Here is a 16,838-nt window from a genome sequence, read left to right as displayed (position 1 = left end):
AGGGGGGCACAAAGAAATACTTTTCTTTATTATTCTCATTTAAAATGTCTCGCTTTTAAAAAAATAATTATCTGAGTCTTACAACAAACAATTGATAGACTGATACATATATACCATCAGAACAGTGTACATCACTGTCACAACAGTGTTTATTTTCATTCAAAGGCTTTATGATTTTTCCTATAATGGCGGGCCGGTCTCTAGTCAAAATGCCCGGGACGATTTTTTTGTCCCAGTCCAGCCCTGGATGCAGCTCATCTGCAGTCTGGTGTTACCTACATCTTCCTATTCAGAAGGCAGAATTTCCAAGTTCTGAGTACAATCAAAAGCACCACGACTGCAGTTTTTGTGTTGGATGTAAAAAGCAGGCTAGAATCATGGCGGCGGTCAACGACGGTCCAGGCGTGGGATTTCTCTCGTGGAAATGTGCACATTACTTTTTCCTTTCTGTTGGTAGGTGGCACAGTGCACTTGTGGCAAGTAAGCAAGCTAGAAGACTGGCAGTCTGGCTGGGTATCCAGTTACGGAAGCAACACATTAACAAGAGAATTCTGAGTAAAACCAGTTACTTTCCCTAGTAATTAGTTACTTTGAAAGTAACGAGTAACTTGAAGTAACTGAGTTACTTTTTTAGAGAAGTAACTAGTAATGTAACTAAGTTACTAATTTAAAGTAACTTACCCAACACTGGATGTAACTGAGGTCACCACAGGTCAACAAGTCTGACCTCTAACGGCGTGCGGGGTTCCCTCGGTGTCGACTCTGAGCCGTCGCTCTCAGAGATGTAAACGACGCAGATGTTTGCTCTCTGTTACTTTCGACCACCTGATGAGCAACACGTCTGCTGTCTAAGTGGAGTGACACTCAATTGTGTTGCACTGTTGTTGTTATTTTATGAATTTTGATGAAATTTTGAAATGTGAGCAGACGAATGGAGACAAAGCACCCGAGCCAGTCGGTGAGTGACTAATCAGTCCTCACTTGTACTTGGAGGGAATCACAGACAGCAGATCAGATTAATGCAGAACAAAGGAGGGAAAACGAGGATGAGTAATCTCTGATTCGCTCCTGTGAGCGACGCTTGATAAGAGATGCATGAGGGCATTTCCTGTAATGTTACAGACCTTTTTCAGCAAACAGCTTCCAGTTTTTGCTTCAACATATTTGAAACGTTTCACAGAATCCACCGTAATGCACGCCAGCTATCAGCACATTTTCTGAAATCGATATCAGCCATCATTTGTCTTAGAGACGTTTAAAGGAAGAGTCGAACTAATGAAGCCTTTAAAATGATGAAAACAGCTTCCTGATCAAAGCGGGCTCGTCCTCACTCCCGTGACAGCTTCGGCGTCACTACGCAGTGAGTGAGGCACTGAGGAGCATGGAGCTGCCAGTGAGGAGGCCACAGCTTCACTTCATGGTCTCAACCCTGCATGTGGACAGTTCACTCCTGTGTGTACCCGCTGCATTAAAATGCGACCTCACAGAATTGCAACCAACCCTCGCTGAGCTTCGAGAGCGCTCCAGCTGAGCGGTCCACAGAGGAGAGGAACACTCCGGAACTCTTACAGCTTTTTCTCCCAAAATAATCTGACGTGTCCAGAATGTTTATGCTGTTACACAAATACGTTCAAAGGATCCCTGGCTGCTCCAGTCTGCATGCTAATGTGTTTCTGAAGCCCAGGTACTCCCGATGAGTCCATTGGAGTGTGAGTGTTAGATAGAAAGTACGCAGGTGTAGAGGAAGTGCTTGTGTGAATGAGACATGTAGTATAAAGCGTCCATTCACTATTTCAGTGGACCACACCGCATCCAGCTGCAGACCGCCGCCCACTGAAAACATCTGGAGCTTCATGAAACCAAAATAATAATTGTCCTGAACCACAATCTTTTTATTAAGCTGAACAAACAGGACTTTAAACCTCATCAATATACAGAGCAGGCTCTGTGGAAGCAGACGTGCAGCTAGAAGCTCATCTTACATAGAAATGAAGAAAACCGAATGACCGATCACGGCTGAAACAGGTAACAGGCGGCGGTCACAGAGCCTGACGGTTTATTGGTACAAAGAATTCTCCCATGACCTGAGGAATATTGAGGATAATTGGGAAGACAGAAGGCGAGGATTATGCCTCTGTGCCGAGTGTCTGCTTAGAAGCCAAACACCTGAAATGCAGATTTCACCAACCAGAAAAACAATCCTGCTGAATTACCATGTCAGATCCCCTTTACAACACACACACACACACACAGAGGCGAGCGCCGTGATGGGCTTCGCAGAGGGAGGCTGGGGAATAACAAACCACAACACATAGTTTCCAGATCTGGCGCTCCGCCTCCAGATGCAGGAGAGACTGCTCGCAAGACAAATGCAAATACTTTCCACTTGTTTACCTGAGACTTCAAAAGGAAGAGAGATTCTGTAATCCTGGAGGATCGCGAGGTATGTGTCACAGCTGAAAGAGTTTCCAGATAACAAAAAAACTGTTGGACCATCTCACCTGTAACCGCAGACAGACGCTGAGAGGAAAACAACAGTGTGACCTTCTGATAATTAACGAAGTGCTCACAGCTTTCTGCCTTTTCATTTTCTGCAGCGGGCCCTTCTGATTCCCAGGTGCCGAACAAACACTCCCTTATGCAGCCAATCGTTTCATTCTTTCCACTGATTCTGAACTTTATTTAAAAGATTTCAAACAGCAGCACATCATGCCAAGATCTAAAGAACCAAAGTCAGTGACGTCATCAGTCTGAAAGGTTACGGGCGTTGGGACTGCAGTGAACCAGCCGTTATCCACACATGGAGGAAAACTGGAACAGAGCTGAACCTTGACAGGAGCGACATCGACGCCTCATCCAGGAGGTCGCAGAACAACATCGACTCTACTCAGTTAAGGTCATGATTCAACAATAAGAAAGAGACAGGGCAAAAATGGCCTCCATGAGAGTCCAAGGAAAAAACCACTGCTGCCCAAGGCTCGTCTCACATCTGTCAGAAAACATCTGGATGATCCCAGAGAGGTTTGAGTCCCGTCACATCTGATGAGATACCATCACAGCAGCAGACACGGTGGTGGTCGTGTGATGGTCTGGGCTGCTCTGCTGCTTCAGGACGACTCACTGTTGCTGTCCTGAAGGAGGATGTCCTCCCATCAGTTCATGCCATGAAGCTCAAAAGCACTCGGGCAGCAGGACAATGATCCAAATGAAGGTCTCAGAGTGGTCAGAATCAGCGTGACCTTAAACAGCTGTTCAGCCTCCAACATGTCTGAATTCAAACAATCCTGCAAAGCAGAGTCGACCTACACAGTGATGTGAAAGACTCACTGAAGGCATCACAAACACCATACTGCAGTTCTCACTGCTGAGGCTGGAACAACCAGTTAACAGGTGTAGGGGGCAGTTATTTTTGCACACAGGGCAGGTTTGATCACTTTGTTCCCTTAATGAATGAGATCATTTGAAAAGTGGTTTTGTGGTTTCCTTTGTCTAATATCAGACACTTTCCCACAGCTCTGTGCAGAGTTTTAGTCACCAAGACTTGATCAGTTTCTCAGTGTTCCTAATATTCCGTTTTTATTCCGTCTTTATCTTTGTATTTTCAGATTTCTTTCTAAGGTCGTCTTCTTTCATCTCACTTTAACACACCTCATCTCCTCTGAAGGCCCGCTGAGAGTCCACGAAGGCTGAAAATATAAAGATGAAGGATGGGAGAGCAGATTGAGCGGGGAGCCAAGGACAAACTGTACAGGAATGAGTGTTTGCACGAGAACGCAAGAGTGACGACCTGCGTTATGAAATCTGGATTTTCAGCAGTAAGAACTATAAATAATGTCCACATGCTCTGCAGAAAAATGTTCCACGTTTCAGTCTCGTTGGTGGAAAATGTGTCATCCTAACATAATCTTGACATCTCGACATAATTCACGGCCATGCTGCTGAGAGAGGACGGAAACAGACGAGCGGCGTTCCAAGTCAAAGGTATTTCAGCTCGATGGCCCAGAACATACAAACCTGCTGCCTTCAGACGGCCCGCAGCCTCCAGTAAATCCCAGCATTCAGCCGTTATCTTTCATCCTCAACCAGACATGCAGACACCATCTTTCTGTCCTCACCTGGAGGAGATGTTCAGCTTGAGCTGAGCCTCCCCGAGGAGACGAGAACATGTTCCTAAAACTCTGTCCAGCTTTGAACGTGTTTGAAGCCTTGAGATGGAGCGCTTCGACATCGCCAACCGGACACGACAAGCAAGAAACCGAGAGATGCTGCGTTCTTATCGGTCACAAAGTGGCCCCGCCCTGAGTCCTCACCTGCTTCCTCTGTGACGCTAACAGGAACCGTCAAAACAGACATCACGTTAAATTCAGACCTGAAACTCAGGAGGGAAGACTTCACTGAGCTCTGCAGGCTCATCTTTTCATAAACCTCCTTCAGTCAGACTTTACAGGTGTCGCCCCCTGCTGGCTGTTACAGTAATGCAGGTTTAAGGCTTGGTTTTCACACCTGTAAGCTGCTGCCATCTTTTCACTTCAGTCTACACCTGACTACACCTGTCAGCAGTGTGCCGTCCTGCTTATGCCAGCGGGTTAAACTTTACTGTAACCGTTGGAAGAGCAGCCACGCCGACTCTCAGTGGTGCCTCGGAGCTACTTGGACCCTGAAACAGTTCATGAACAGGTGGATTAAAGTAGACAAAGGAATCTATAAGAACGGGTTCTGGATGCGACGCCAGGATTCTCACCACTGCTGTCCTCCCGCCTCGTGCTGCTGCACCGTGTATCCGAACTGAGCTTCTTTAGACCCAGTGAAGATCTTGAAGTTCTTCGTGTCAAAGTTGAAACAGAGCTGAAGATCTGAAAGACAGAAAAGGCTTTGGTTTTATTCACCACCCATTAAAACCAGTCCACAGTGAGTCCCGCAGCCACGTGAGCTGGAAACGGACCAACAAAGTGAAAGCAGCTGTAACGCAGGAGCTGTGCTATCGCCCGATCACTATCTGCTGCACACATGCTGCACGGTCCACTTCTAGTCTCCTGTTCTGAAATCATAGGTGTAGATTTCAGGAGTGATGCAGGGAGAACCTCCACCTCATTTGTCCTCTTTCAGGAGTAAAAACAATGCCATAGTGTTCCTAGATCAAGTCACAGAGTGGAATTTTTCTGCAGCAACATTTCACTTTTTTTTAAAAAAAAACATGGCTTATGAGTTAATACAATCTCTGAATGTTTCGTGGTGAACACGGTTATCTCTGACACGTACGAGCCAGCAGTAGCAGTGATTTCAGTTGGTGTCTCCTCCTTTTCTCTGGAGCACAAACAGCAGGTTGGGAAAACTGAAGAGCCAGAAAGCAAAGAGGAGCAGGACAAGCATATTTTTAAAAGACAATATCTTCAACTTCTCATCTCCTTTTTTTGTTATAGTGTTGCTGCTAACTCATCTTAGAAAACAAGGACGTGTGTGGAAAGGTTTTAAACATCATCTGAGCTGAAGCAACCTAACATCATCATCAACCTCCTAACGTAGATGGGTTCTCTGTACTCAGTCCAGTTCAGATTTTATTTATATATCACCAAATCACAGTAACAATCACCTCAAGGTGCTTCATATTGCAAGGAAAAGCCCAGCAATTAGACAACCCCCTCTAAGCAAGCACTTGGCAACCGTGGGAAGGAAAAACTCCCTTTTAACAGGAAGAAACCTGCGGCAGAAGATGGGAAACACTATTTGGTTTTTTACAAATGTGCGAAATTTCACACTGCTAAAAATGACTTATGCTGTACTTAAATTTACATAATTTATTATTTGTGTTTCCTTTCCTGTAAAAACCTGACGTGTGTTCCTACCTTTAAGTATTTGCAGGTAAACATATATATATATATATACATATTACCGTCTAATCACAGGGGAATTCTGCCTTCAGTCATGGGCTGTATCTTAAAGTGTTATGGAGCATTTTATTGTGATCTTATCTTAGTTTTGGGCTCTCGTGCCCCTCTGTAGTCACTATTTTTCATTTTGTCTTCCTGTTTTATTTTGGTAGTCTCTTTTCTTTGTGTGTCTTTTACTTCCTGATTGTGCCCTGTTGCCTACTCAGACCCCAGTGTGTACATACTGTCCTGTTAATCTGATCTAATCCCATAACTCATCCATGTCATGGTGGATCTGATGTAATCTCGCTGGTTGGTTTTGTGTCTTTCCTCCTGCTCAGCTGACTTAATCAGCTCTCAGCTAAACTTCCTCACTGAGAGTGTTTCTGGTTATGGGATCATCTGATTGGCTGATGGGATTCAGGCTAAAATTACCTGGTTTAAAATGCATACGGCATTAATTCACAACCTTTTGATCTCAGTGTGACCTTTTGACCGTTTGCTTTTTGTCCGTATGCTGCTGAAGTATTTCTTGAGCGCTCCGGTTCACTTCTCCCAGCTGTGTAAATGAACGGAGCGATTGGAAAACTGGGCACGCTGCCGGGATCGTTGGCCAGCAGTGGTGATGAGTTTGGCTGCTAAGGACAAAAATGAAAGACGCTGGAAGCCAGAGGAGTCGTGTTTGTTTCCTCGTGGCTGAGAGGAATCTGCTCCTGTTTGAGCCGGGCCAAGAATCCGAGCAGGGATCGATCCGAGTCTGACGGTCGCTGATGTGGACGATCCTCCCGATCTGTGTTCAGTGAGAGGTTTTTCTATGTGTGTCTCATAACTGAAGGCAGATTAGAATCCAGATTGAGTATCAGCTGTGAGATTAGTTTTGTTCCTGTTTCCACAGAAATCTCCACTTTTTTTAGAACAGTTCAAAGACGGGAGCGTTTCATGATCGGTGCTCAACAAGCTGCCAAAGCCCGTCTGTGCCGCTTCCTCCAGCCAGCAGGCAGACGGCCCAGCCTCGGCGCTGACTGCACAACGCTAACTCTTTAGGCACATATGAATCAGCAGAGGTCAGAGGTCACAGCCCCTAACTCTGCAGATTTTAGCACTTCAAACCCCGAGGTCTCCATCACAGCACTCCACAGATGAAAAGGACACATGTGGGTGAGCCGAGGCCAGAGAGCAGCAGATGGGCCACATTTCTATCACATGCTGTCCTCTATTAGAGAATCATCTCTTTACAGTGATGCTTTGTGATAAGCTTCAGCCTGTAAACATGGCTTTGGGTTTATAATAACTGGATCAGTCGTTGATCAGATCTCGACTAAAAAAACTGGATCTGTTCAACATGCCGATCGATTAGCTGGCCTGAGTTATTTTGTGTTTTGTGTGCCGTGTGTTGGCAGCAGCTGGTAGTCCTTCGCATGTCTGCAAACTGTGGTCAAAGCGAGCTGGCAGACCCGCAGAGCTCAAACATGACGACGTTCAGTCAGAGAGACGTCGGGTGGAAGCTGGAGGGACGCTGCTTTGGTTGAACACAAACTGGGAAGATTTTACTGTGTTATGTTGTGTGAGGAGGAGCTGACAGCAGGACTGTCAGACTAATAAAGGACTTCATGAAGCGACGGTGAGGAACAGGTCCTACTGAGTTCCTGGTGTTGGAACAGGACTTGGCACCAAAAGATGAGTTCATGAAATTAAAAACTGTGTTGTTTTACCTTCCAAAGAAAATCTGGATGATCCCTGAGTCTCCATGAAAATCTTCTGTGGACTGATGAGACAAAAGCTGAACTTTCTGAAAGGTTGATTCCCATCACGTCTGCATCAAACTAACAGTGTTTCATAAAGGGAACGTCACAGCAGCAGCAGACACGGTGGTGGCGTGATGGTCTGGGCTGCTCTGCTGCTTCAGGACGACTCGCTGTAACTGAGGGAACCTTGAGTTCTACTCGCTACCAGAAAACCCTGAAGGCAGCAGAGCAATGATCAGGTACTGCAGCAAGTTCACCTCTGATTGGCTCCAAGAACAAAATGAAGTTTTGGAGCAGCCAGCATTAAATGAGCATTCATGATGGAAAACCCTCCAACGTCAAACAATCCTGAAAAGATGCCAAAGTTCCTCCACAGTGACGTGAAAGACCCACTGAAGGCATCGCAAACACAGGACTGCAGTTCTCACTGCAACAGTGAGTTACCAGGCTTAGGGGGCAGTTACTTTTGCACACAGGGCAGGTAGGTTGGATCACTTTGTTCCCTTAATGAATGAATTTAAAAAGTGCACTTTGGGTTTACTCTACAGATATCTCCAAAATACACAAACAGCACCACGAGCTGGAGCTCAGTGTTACACATAACACTGACCTCTGACCTCACAAACACGTCACCATCTTAGTCTGGTCCTTGAGACGTTCTGTCAGACCTTTGTCTGTTTTTAAATATCTTCAAAAACATCACTTTTTCCAGTTTGGTGTCAAAGTTTCTGCTTACATAAGACGACACGTATCAAAGATCATGCTGATCATCATCCAGAGCAGGCCGAGCTGCTCCCAGAGCTGGCTGCACCGTTAATCACTCTGCTTTCTTTAGTTATATAAAACTTTTTTATGTATCAAAAGAGTTTCAGGCTGTTCTGTGCCTGAAGCAGACAAAATCACACACGCTGCATGTCTGTGGTTTCTGTAAAACGCCAAAACCAGCAAAAACACGAGAAGCTTTTCAGCTTTCAGTTCGTTTGGTTACTGTGGCTGGATGTGGGTGTAGAGACAGCTCTGAATGGCAGGTTAATAGGTTAGCAGATGAGGGGAAATCAGATTCAAACAGCACAGGAACGAGTTCTCAGAGCGCCTGTCAAGGGGGGCGTGGTAACTAATGACTTCCTGTTCGGTGCGACCAACCACAAACCGACGAGCAGCAACAACAGCGAGCGTAACGATCTGCCTAAAAGCCACGGCGTGCTGTGAAATCGTTTTATCCTCTGACATCCTGCAGAAAGCCTCATCGCCCTGCAGCGAGAGAGACCGCCGAACCTCAGGGGGAAACATCCCGAACCTCCGGCCATCACACCAAACTGCACTAATGCAATAAAGAGAGGAGAGGGACGGCTTCAGTGTGAGGAAGCACAGTTTAATCAGAGGAAATCGGGAAAAATGGTTCCTGCGACCATCTGCTGGGACTGAGGAGGGCCAGTCTGTAATCCTACACCGCAGTGCTGCAGAGGATGGAGACATCACCAGCGCCAACATGCCCTCGCATGCTTTCCAACAGATATCACAAAATCAAGTGATGTTCCTGTCATTTCCTGTTTTATTTTGAAGTTACTCCCTTTACATCTTACTGCGGTCAGCTTCCTGCCTTTGTTGTTTTCCCACACAGGTGGTCAGGTGATCACTCCACACAGCAGGGATGCTGCTTCCTGCTCGCTCTGTTTGCTTTTCCTACTTTTTACCTTTGTTTCCTCGTACTCCTGCTTTCCCTGATGGACCGCTCAGCCTGGACTGAAACACCTGGGTTTCATTTGGGTCTTGCCTTGTACTACCATCAGGTCATTTTTAACGTGATAAATAAGCATGGCACCTTTTTCATGGATTTTGGAATATTCCAGTTTAGTCTGAAAGTTGTTGGTGAAGCTTCAGCGCTCCCTGTCTTCACTGAGTTAAATGCAAAACCAAGATAAACTTCTTGAACATCCTATCTGAGGCCTCAACCTTTAAAGACGCTGCAGTTCCTCTGACGTCCAGCAGAGGCAGCAGTGGGTCAGTCCCCATAGACTCCTATGTTAAAACTTTACAGCAGAAATAAACATGTTTACAGCCTGAAACACAAACTTCACACCAACTCTATTAAAGTTTGAAGTTTGCATTAAGGAGCTTGTGCCAGAAACCACAGTCGGCTGGCTACATGCATCTTTTGCACACAGCCTGCCCTCGAAGAGCTGCATGTGGCGTCTTTGTTTTGCCTCATCTGCGCATGCGGGTCTCTTCAGGACCGCAGCCAGCTTCATGTTAAACTGATCTGAACACCTGCACTAAACAAAAAGGACCTGTGTGCACTCATGCTCATGAAGGCTTACTGTGTCTCGAAAATGTTAGAAAGTCTCAGAGAGGCTGATAAATGTCAGAATCTAAGAAGCTTTAACAAACCAGAGCGAAATGAATTTTGGGTAGAGAAAGAAAAGTCCAGATGCTGACGGAGCTGCAGCCAGTGTGCAGTTTCAGAGAGGGAACAGTCCACGTCCAAAAGCTTTCTGTCCAGATTTTGGACCTGGACTCAAACTCCTCATCTTGCTGGTGGACCTGCTCTGTGTTACCTGTTGCATCGCTCACCTGGCAGGAAGCTGTAGGTCCACAGCAGCAGAAGGTGGTGATAATCCATGAGTGCGTCTGAGCGAGAACTGAAATAAACAGAGTGCGAGTGAGTGAGTGAGTCCCAGCTCTGCTGCTCTGATGTGTGAAGAAGAGAGGAGGAGGAGGAGGAGTAAATGCACCTCCTCCTGCCTCATGTGTCTGATTTTTTAAAGAGCCTCTTAAAGGTCACCTTTTCTTTTCACAGCAGGAGCTTTAATGTGTCAGTCGCTGCACAAACAGGAAATGCCTCCATGTGAGTCTGTGATTCCACACGGTGCTGAAGCCCAGATGTGAACATCTGCCCAGGACTCCCCGGGAGCGCTGGGATAATGGATAAACAGTCAGGAAGTGCATCCTACCACAATGCTGTGCAGTTTTAAATACATATGTAAATACACGTGTCCATAAACACACTTGATCATTTTATTTGTTTTGTTTCAAACCTGCCATCAAAAAAAGCCACACAAAACCTGTAGTTCCTCTCACGCCCACTAGAGGCTCCAAAAACTGTATATAAAAGATGGGCATGGTCACCATGACGTCGCCTGTTGGTTTTGGACTCATTTTGAAATGTAATTTTAGGTTTGTGAGCGTGACCATGTTACGTATTTGTTAGTTTTTTGTTAGTTTATCTGGGTTTTGGAGCCAGATGTGACCACGAGTGGGATAGAAGTGATACGGTATCAGCTAATACTGCAAACTTTACACATTAATACGATTTAAAGATGTGAGTAATACAAACATCCTCCCTCGTTCAGGTATACACAAACCACAAAGTATGTGGTTTGTGTATCAGGATGTAAACATGTTTGTTTCTGCTCTTAAGTTCCTGCTTGCTCACAGGGGGTCATGTGATTGTTGAGTTTCCTCTGTGTGTGTTATTGTAGGGTCTACCTTACAACACAAAGTGCCTTGAGGTGATGTTGTTGTGATTTGACGCTGTATAAATAAAATTGAAGTCTATTTCTGGTCTTTATGTTAAGCTAAGTTAATCACCTGCCCTGACGTGGGGGAGGAATTATTCATCTGGACCATGACAGGAAGTTTACTTCCACATGTTGAACTTGAAGCTGAGCTTATTGTCCTTGGATGGGATGAAACTCCAAAGTGTGACTGTATCAGCACACTTTCCACTCTGTTAATCACACATGCTCACACTCACAAACGTTCCCTCCCCGTCAATAAAAAAAATGCTGGCGTGCAGCGAGCTGGACGGCGGCGTGCTGCTGTCACTCTGTCTGAAAAAACAAGTGGAAACTGGGAGTGAAAGCAGCAGAATTAAAGCGAAACAGATGGAAGAGTAGCCGAGGGTCGGTCAGTGAGCGCGGCTCCCTGCGTGACACTGATAATGTCCTGGTTCACTTTCACTCAGCCTCTGTTAGTTTCAGCTCTCACTGCAGGAAAAGCAAACATGTCTTTAAACAGCTTATATTTCCCTGAGGATCGTAGAATTAGTTTTATCACACAGCAGGAATCAAATAGGAGGTGAAAGTTGGGGAATTTTGTTTTTATTTTTTATATCCCATCATAATTTATGTGACATGAGGCGGCAGAGAGGAAGATTTTAAGCTTTCAGCTCAGGTAGAGAGTGGCAGGTAGAGGTGGATGTGACTCTTTAACTGTTCCCCGGTCCAAACACATTTCCTAAAATCACCTGAACATCCACACTGAAACCTGAGCCGGCCTGAGAGCAATTCTTTCCTGAGGCATTCAGACATCTCATGTCGGAGCCCCCGTGAGCCGTGGGCTGCAGTTACACCCTGAGCTGCACATCAACGGCGCTCATTCAAAGCTGCAGAGGCCAAGAATGAAGAAGGGGGCTCATCCAGTGCAGGAAATGGTTGGAAACACATGAATCAGAAAAACGGTCGTTATATCAGATATTCCAGTATGACACCAACATACTGTTTTCAGGGTTCTGAGTCTCAGTGACAGAGACCTGCAGCCTGTCTGTCAGAAAGACTCATTTCTGGGTAAAACAGTGTACTGAACAGCTGTCATGTTGTGTTTGTGTGTCTGTTATGGACGTGTTGTACACAGTTGTATTTTTCCAGTACTTAGCTGAGCTTACTGGGTGTCAGGAAATTAAAGAGCTATGTTTAAAGGCTCGGTGGCAGAGTTATGAGTCTGCTCTGTGGTTATTTCTGTGGATGAAATGATCTCAGAGCGCTTTGTCTTCTTGGCTGTGGTGTTTTCAGTCTGTGTTTGTCACTCTGTTGGTGGTTCTTGTGTCACAGCTTCATGTGAATTCTGGTCTGTTTTGACCTCTCTGGTTACGCTTGTGTCCCCGTCTGTGTCCCATCGTCTGTGGTTTTCTGCTTTCCTATGAGCGCGCCCGCATCGTGAATCAAACACCTGCTCGAATGTTTGATGGAACTTCACCAACCTGTTTTTGAAAATCAGTTTTTTCTCTCTTCAGTAATCAGACAGGAATGTGTACTTACATGTACAGAGAATACTTTGAAACGGAGATCAGTGTACCTTACTGAATGGTAACCATCACAATCCAACCTCACTAAAAGCTCTTAAGCATCTTACATTAAATGGAAAACAATGCATCCAGTAAGTATGTTGCTTTATTTGTTTATTCATTAGAATAAAATGATAGATTTTGTTCTAATAGAATAAAGTAGTCTGTACTTTAATGGTCTAATACCAGACTAACTTGGTCACGATTGGCTCCTCTCACTGAAATTTACTGACAGCCATCCAATCAGGTCAGACTGCAGCTTTAGGAAAATAAGTCATACCTGACATTGGGGGGAAAATGGAAGAAGGTTAATACTGTGATCTGACTCCATGGAGCAGACATGACGATTGTCAATCAGCTGTTCTCACATGTGATGAAGGTGCTGGGAGTGTTGGGTCCTCCTCAGGTCACAGGTGAGACCGTCTCTTGATCCTCGGGAGTGTGAATCCACACCAAAGCTGGGAGTGGATGGTGCTGTAACAGCTGCACACTCGCCTCCTCTCATTGCTCTGGTGCATTTAACACAATGTCATGACATTCAGATGTAAAACAGGAAACTAACTTTATTAAAGGCAAAGAAAAGTCCAGAACATACATAAAGTCCACAAGGAGGAAATTAAAAAACAGACGTCCAACAAGAGAAATGTGACCTGATTTTAAACACATGGAGACAAATAACAGAAGGAAGACGGCACAGGAGTGACGAGGGGGGTGGGACACAGGTGATCACACAAGGGAAGTCACAATAAATGCAAAACAACAATGACAAGTAACTATCAAAATAAAACAGGAAGTGAGAACCATAACTAAACTGTTGAACAGACATGTGGATGAACTTAACCCGAGGGAGCTGACACAGAAGGATGGAACAGGAAACACTGAGGGAAAAACAGAAACACTAATACAAACAGGAACTAAGAACCACAGGTTCACATACATGAAACTCCAGATGAACATACATCTCAGGACCGAGGACAGAAAAGTTTAAATGGACTCGACACCAAGCAGAAACCCAGGATCCAGCTGCTGCAGCAGGAGCAGGGAGGAGCACCGGTGGATGGTTGGAGTACCAACGGCACTGATGTGGAACCTCAGCCTCCATGGAACAGGCACTCTATGGAGACCACACGTGATTTATATGTAAGTTAATAAACAAATAAAACTTAAACATGCCGTATGTGTGAAGATGGATGATCCAATAAAACATGGAGGTGGACGCAGCGGCACAGAGCAGTCTGCGGCATTTCCAGAACATTTTCCTCGACCATTTCTGATTGGATAAAAATTTTATGGTAGAAAGTTTGAATATATATATATATATATATATATATATATGTATATATATATATAGAGAGAGAGAGAGAGAGAGATCGCTATGAAAAAAACACTATACTGCTAAGAAATTTTAGCTTCATATATCAAATCTCATGTTCGTGTTTGAATATAAATATCTCAAAAGCAATTAAAGATAAAATCCGGAAATCGAAATAAACCAGGACCTGCCATTTAGGACCGATACATAAAACACTGTCTGACTATTGGATAGTTAAAATCCCATCTTCCTTCTTTCACCCCAACCGGTCGCAGCAGATGGCCCCGCCCCTCCCTGAGCCTGGTTCTGCTGGAGGTTTCTTCCTGTTAAAACAGAGTTTTTCCTTCCCACTGTCGCCAACGTGCTTGCTTATAGGGGGTCATATGATTGTTGGGATTTTTGTCTGTATGTATTATTGTACGATCTACCTTACAATATAAAGCACCTTGAGGCGACTGTTGTTGTGATTTGGCGCTGTGTAAATAAACTGAATTGAACCAACATATGAAAAAATGAATGCAGTCCTGTAAAGCCCATATTTGAGCACACACGAATAAAAAAAAATCACATTGCAAAAAAACAACCAGTTACAATATTATGTATAACATGAAATTCTTAGTCTCAAAATGAAGAAAATTCTATTTTCATTCATCTTTCATGCTGGATTGAGCAAATATGACAAATTTTATCTCACAAACTAAAATATCAGCAGATAGTCTGATATCTGGAGTTTCCATATGGCACTCTAATTATAACAGAGAAATTTGCCAATACTTAGACATTTTGTAATGTATCTGTCCCAAACTGTACTGATTCGTTTGGATGGTAACAAAGACCAGTTAAAATATCAGGATTTTATCTTTCTGAGATATTTTAATGTGGCCTGAAAGTCAGTTGGACAGTCCTTCTTTTATTAAAATAAATAAATGTGAAAAATCATTATATATGTTCAAATTTTGTACCATAAAATCTGCATGTAAATGGTCCCGTGTTGACCTGTGATGGAATGACCCTGTTAGTAGTATCTCACCATTATCACGTCGACTGCTGTAACAGAAGAAGAGCGGTCCCGTGTCTCGGTGTACTTTTGTAACCCAGGGTCCTCCTGATACTCCTTCTGTGGGCTCCTTAAACAGTGCTGGCTGCTGGTTGGAGGCCCGGCTGCTCTGCATTAAGATTCAAGGCACCGTTCCCGACAATCTGCCAATTTTGATAAACGGCTCAACATTTTCTCCAAATCCAGGACGGCTGAAGTCTACCCTCTCTTCCAGAGGGGATGAATCCGAAATGCTGACGATCTGACTGTTTTTTGTTTTTGTCAGTGATGAAAGTGAAAAGTAGGGAAATTTGGGAAATTTTCACCCTTTTTGTAGCTCAAGAAGGAAAGACACTGAATTCAGGGCATGCAGTTAGACGTTAAACTGTCATTATGTTGTTGATGTTATTATTATTATGTTACTATATAGATTATACATTAAAATAACACTGTAATTAAAACAGTTGAAACAGAATCAGAAACATGTCTGAGAGATGTTTCTGATTTCACACGGACCCCCTTATCCCTACCTCCACCCACGACCAATTCTAGGTTCCCTCCTGCGCTCCCCACCACTCTAAAAATCCTATTAACGGCCCTGCAAAGGCCAGGACGTGGACAGAGAGCAGCTTCCCACGCGAAAGGTCCATTTTTAACGTTTTTATGGTCGTGGTTTCACGCTGTCAGCCGTGGTTAACATCAGAGAAAGACTGCGGTCTTTAATCCAGAAGAATGGGACTTTATCAACATTTAGACAAAACCGCCTTCTTTCCATAACTTTACTTAAAGTGCTTTCATTTCCTAACCGCAGATCAGATTGTGGAATATGAATCGTGGTCTCAGGAGTGCAAACGTCTCTCTGACCTTTACCCAGCGACTCCTTTTACTGCCTCAGTTTAACCGCGAGAACAGAGACTCTGCTGCTCCTCTGGGGAACATCAGGCCCGAGGTGTGATGAAGCAGGTCTGAGTGATAAAGTGAAGTGCTGTAAAGCACTGAAGCTACAGCCGCTCTCCAATAAACCAATGCCATGCTGGATTTTCAAGAAAATATGCTGCACATGTACATCTTTAGGCAGGAATATTTCAGCTCAACATTTAAAGGAGAGAGAGTCGCACAATCATTTCTGATCATTTAATGTTGCTTTTGTTGCCGGGAGAGTTGGTTAGACCTGGTTTAGGGTTACAGACGCCGTTAACTGTTCCCAGATGGCCCGCAGAGGTTCAGGTCCAGCCCGGGATCGGGACAGGCGCACAGCGTTAAAGGGCTTTTCCACAAATAGGTGAAGCTCTCACAGCTGCGCTTCAACTTAACATCTTTTTCTTGTCTGGCTTCGCTCACCCTAAAGCCATCGGTCAGGCTGAGACGTCACATGGAGGTGCTTATCAGGTCGATAAATTAACCCAGGGTTTCCCACTCTCTCTCTCTCTGTGTGTGTGTGTGTGTGTGTGTGTAAGATGAAGTGCTTTTAGCTGAAAACACAAATCTGTCAGGGGACAGAGGTCTAGCTCATCATTGTCCATTCCTTTACAGTAAAGTGTGTAAAGACGTGTGTGCAAGACCATTTTACACAGCCGACGTGTCTGACAGCAAATACAGAGCAAATAAATATTTTATAATAAGTCAACAAATACGAGGCTTAGGTTCCCTGGTTTGGATTATATCACCGTGTGAGCTCAGTGTGGCTCCAGCATGAGTCTGTAATCTTTTCCAGAGACGAGCTTTCTGAAATCACCATCGCTGCTCATCGCTGAGCAGAGACGAGTGTCTGCTGCCTCCTAGTGGAGAAACCGGGGGACGAGCTGAGACGTTGTCC

At 44.7% G+C, this 16,838-nt stretch overlaps 1 protein-coding gene across 1 annotated transcript in view; it reads right to left on the bottom strand.

Annotated features, from left to right (window-relative positions):
- Positions 1–10,294, bottom strand: part of LOC100691061 (integrin alpha-11) — a 33,848-nt gene extending 23,554 nt beyond the window's left edge. The window contains exons 1-2 of the mRNA XM_003439506.5: positions 10,184–10,294; positions 4,742–4,853 (exon numbers count right to left, since the gene is read on the bottom strand). Of these exons, the coding sequence (XP_003439554.1) occupies positions 4,742–4,853; positions 10,184–10,232 (161 nt within the window). The 5' untranslated portion in view covers positions 10,233–10,294. The remainder of the gene's footprint in view (positions 1–4,741; positions 4,854–10,183) is intronic.
- Between the last annotated feature and the right edge of the window lie 6,544 nt (positions 10,295–16,838).

The sequence above is a fragment of the Oreochromis niloticus genome, linkage group LG7 (assembly GCF_001858045.2).
Source record: "Oreochromis niloticus isolate F11D_XX linkage group LG7, O_niloticus_UMD_NMBU, whole genome shotgun sequence".
NCBI classification, from domain to species: Eukaryota; Metazoa; Chordata; class Actinopteri; order Cichliformes; family Cichlidae; genus Oreochromis; species Oreochromis niloticus.
Note: the sequence above shows the minus strand (reverse complement) of the source record. Positions and strands in the feature narration are given on the sequence as shown.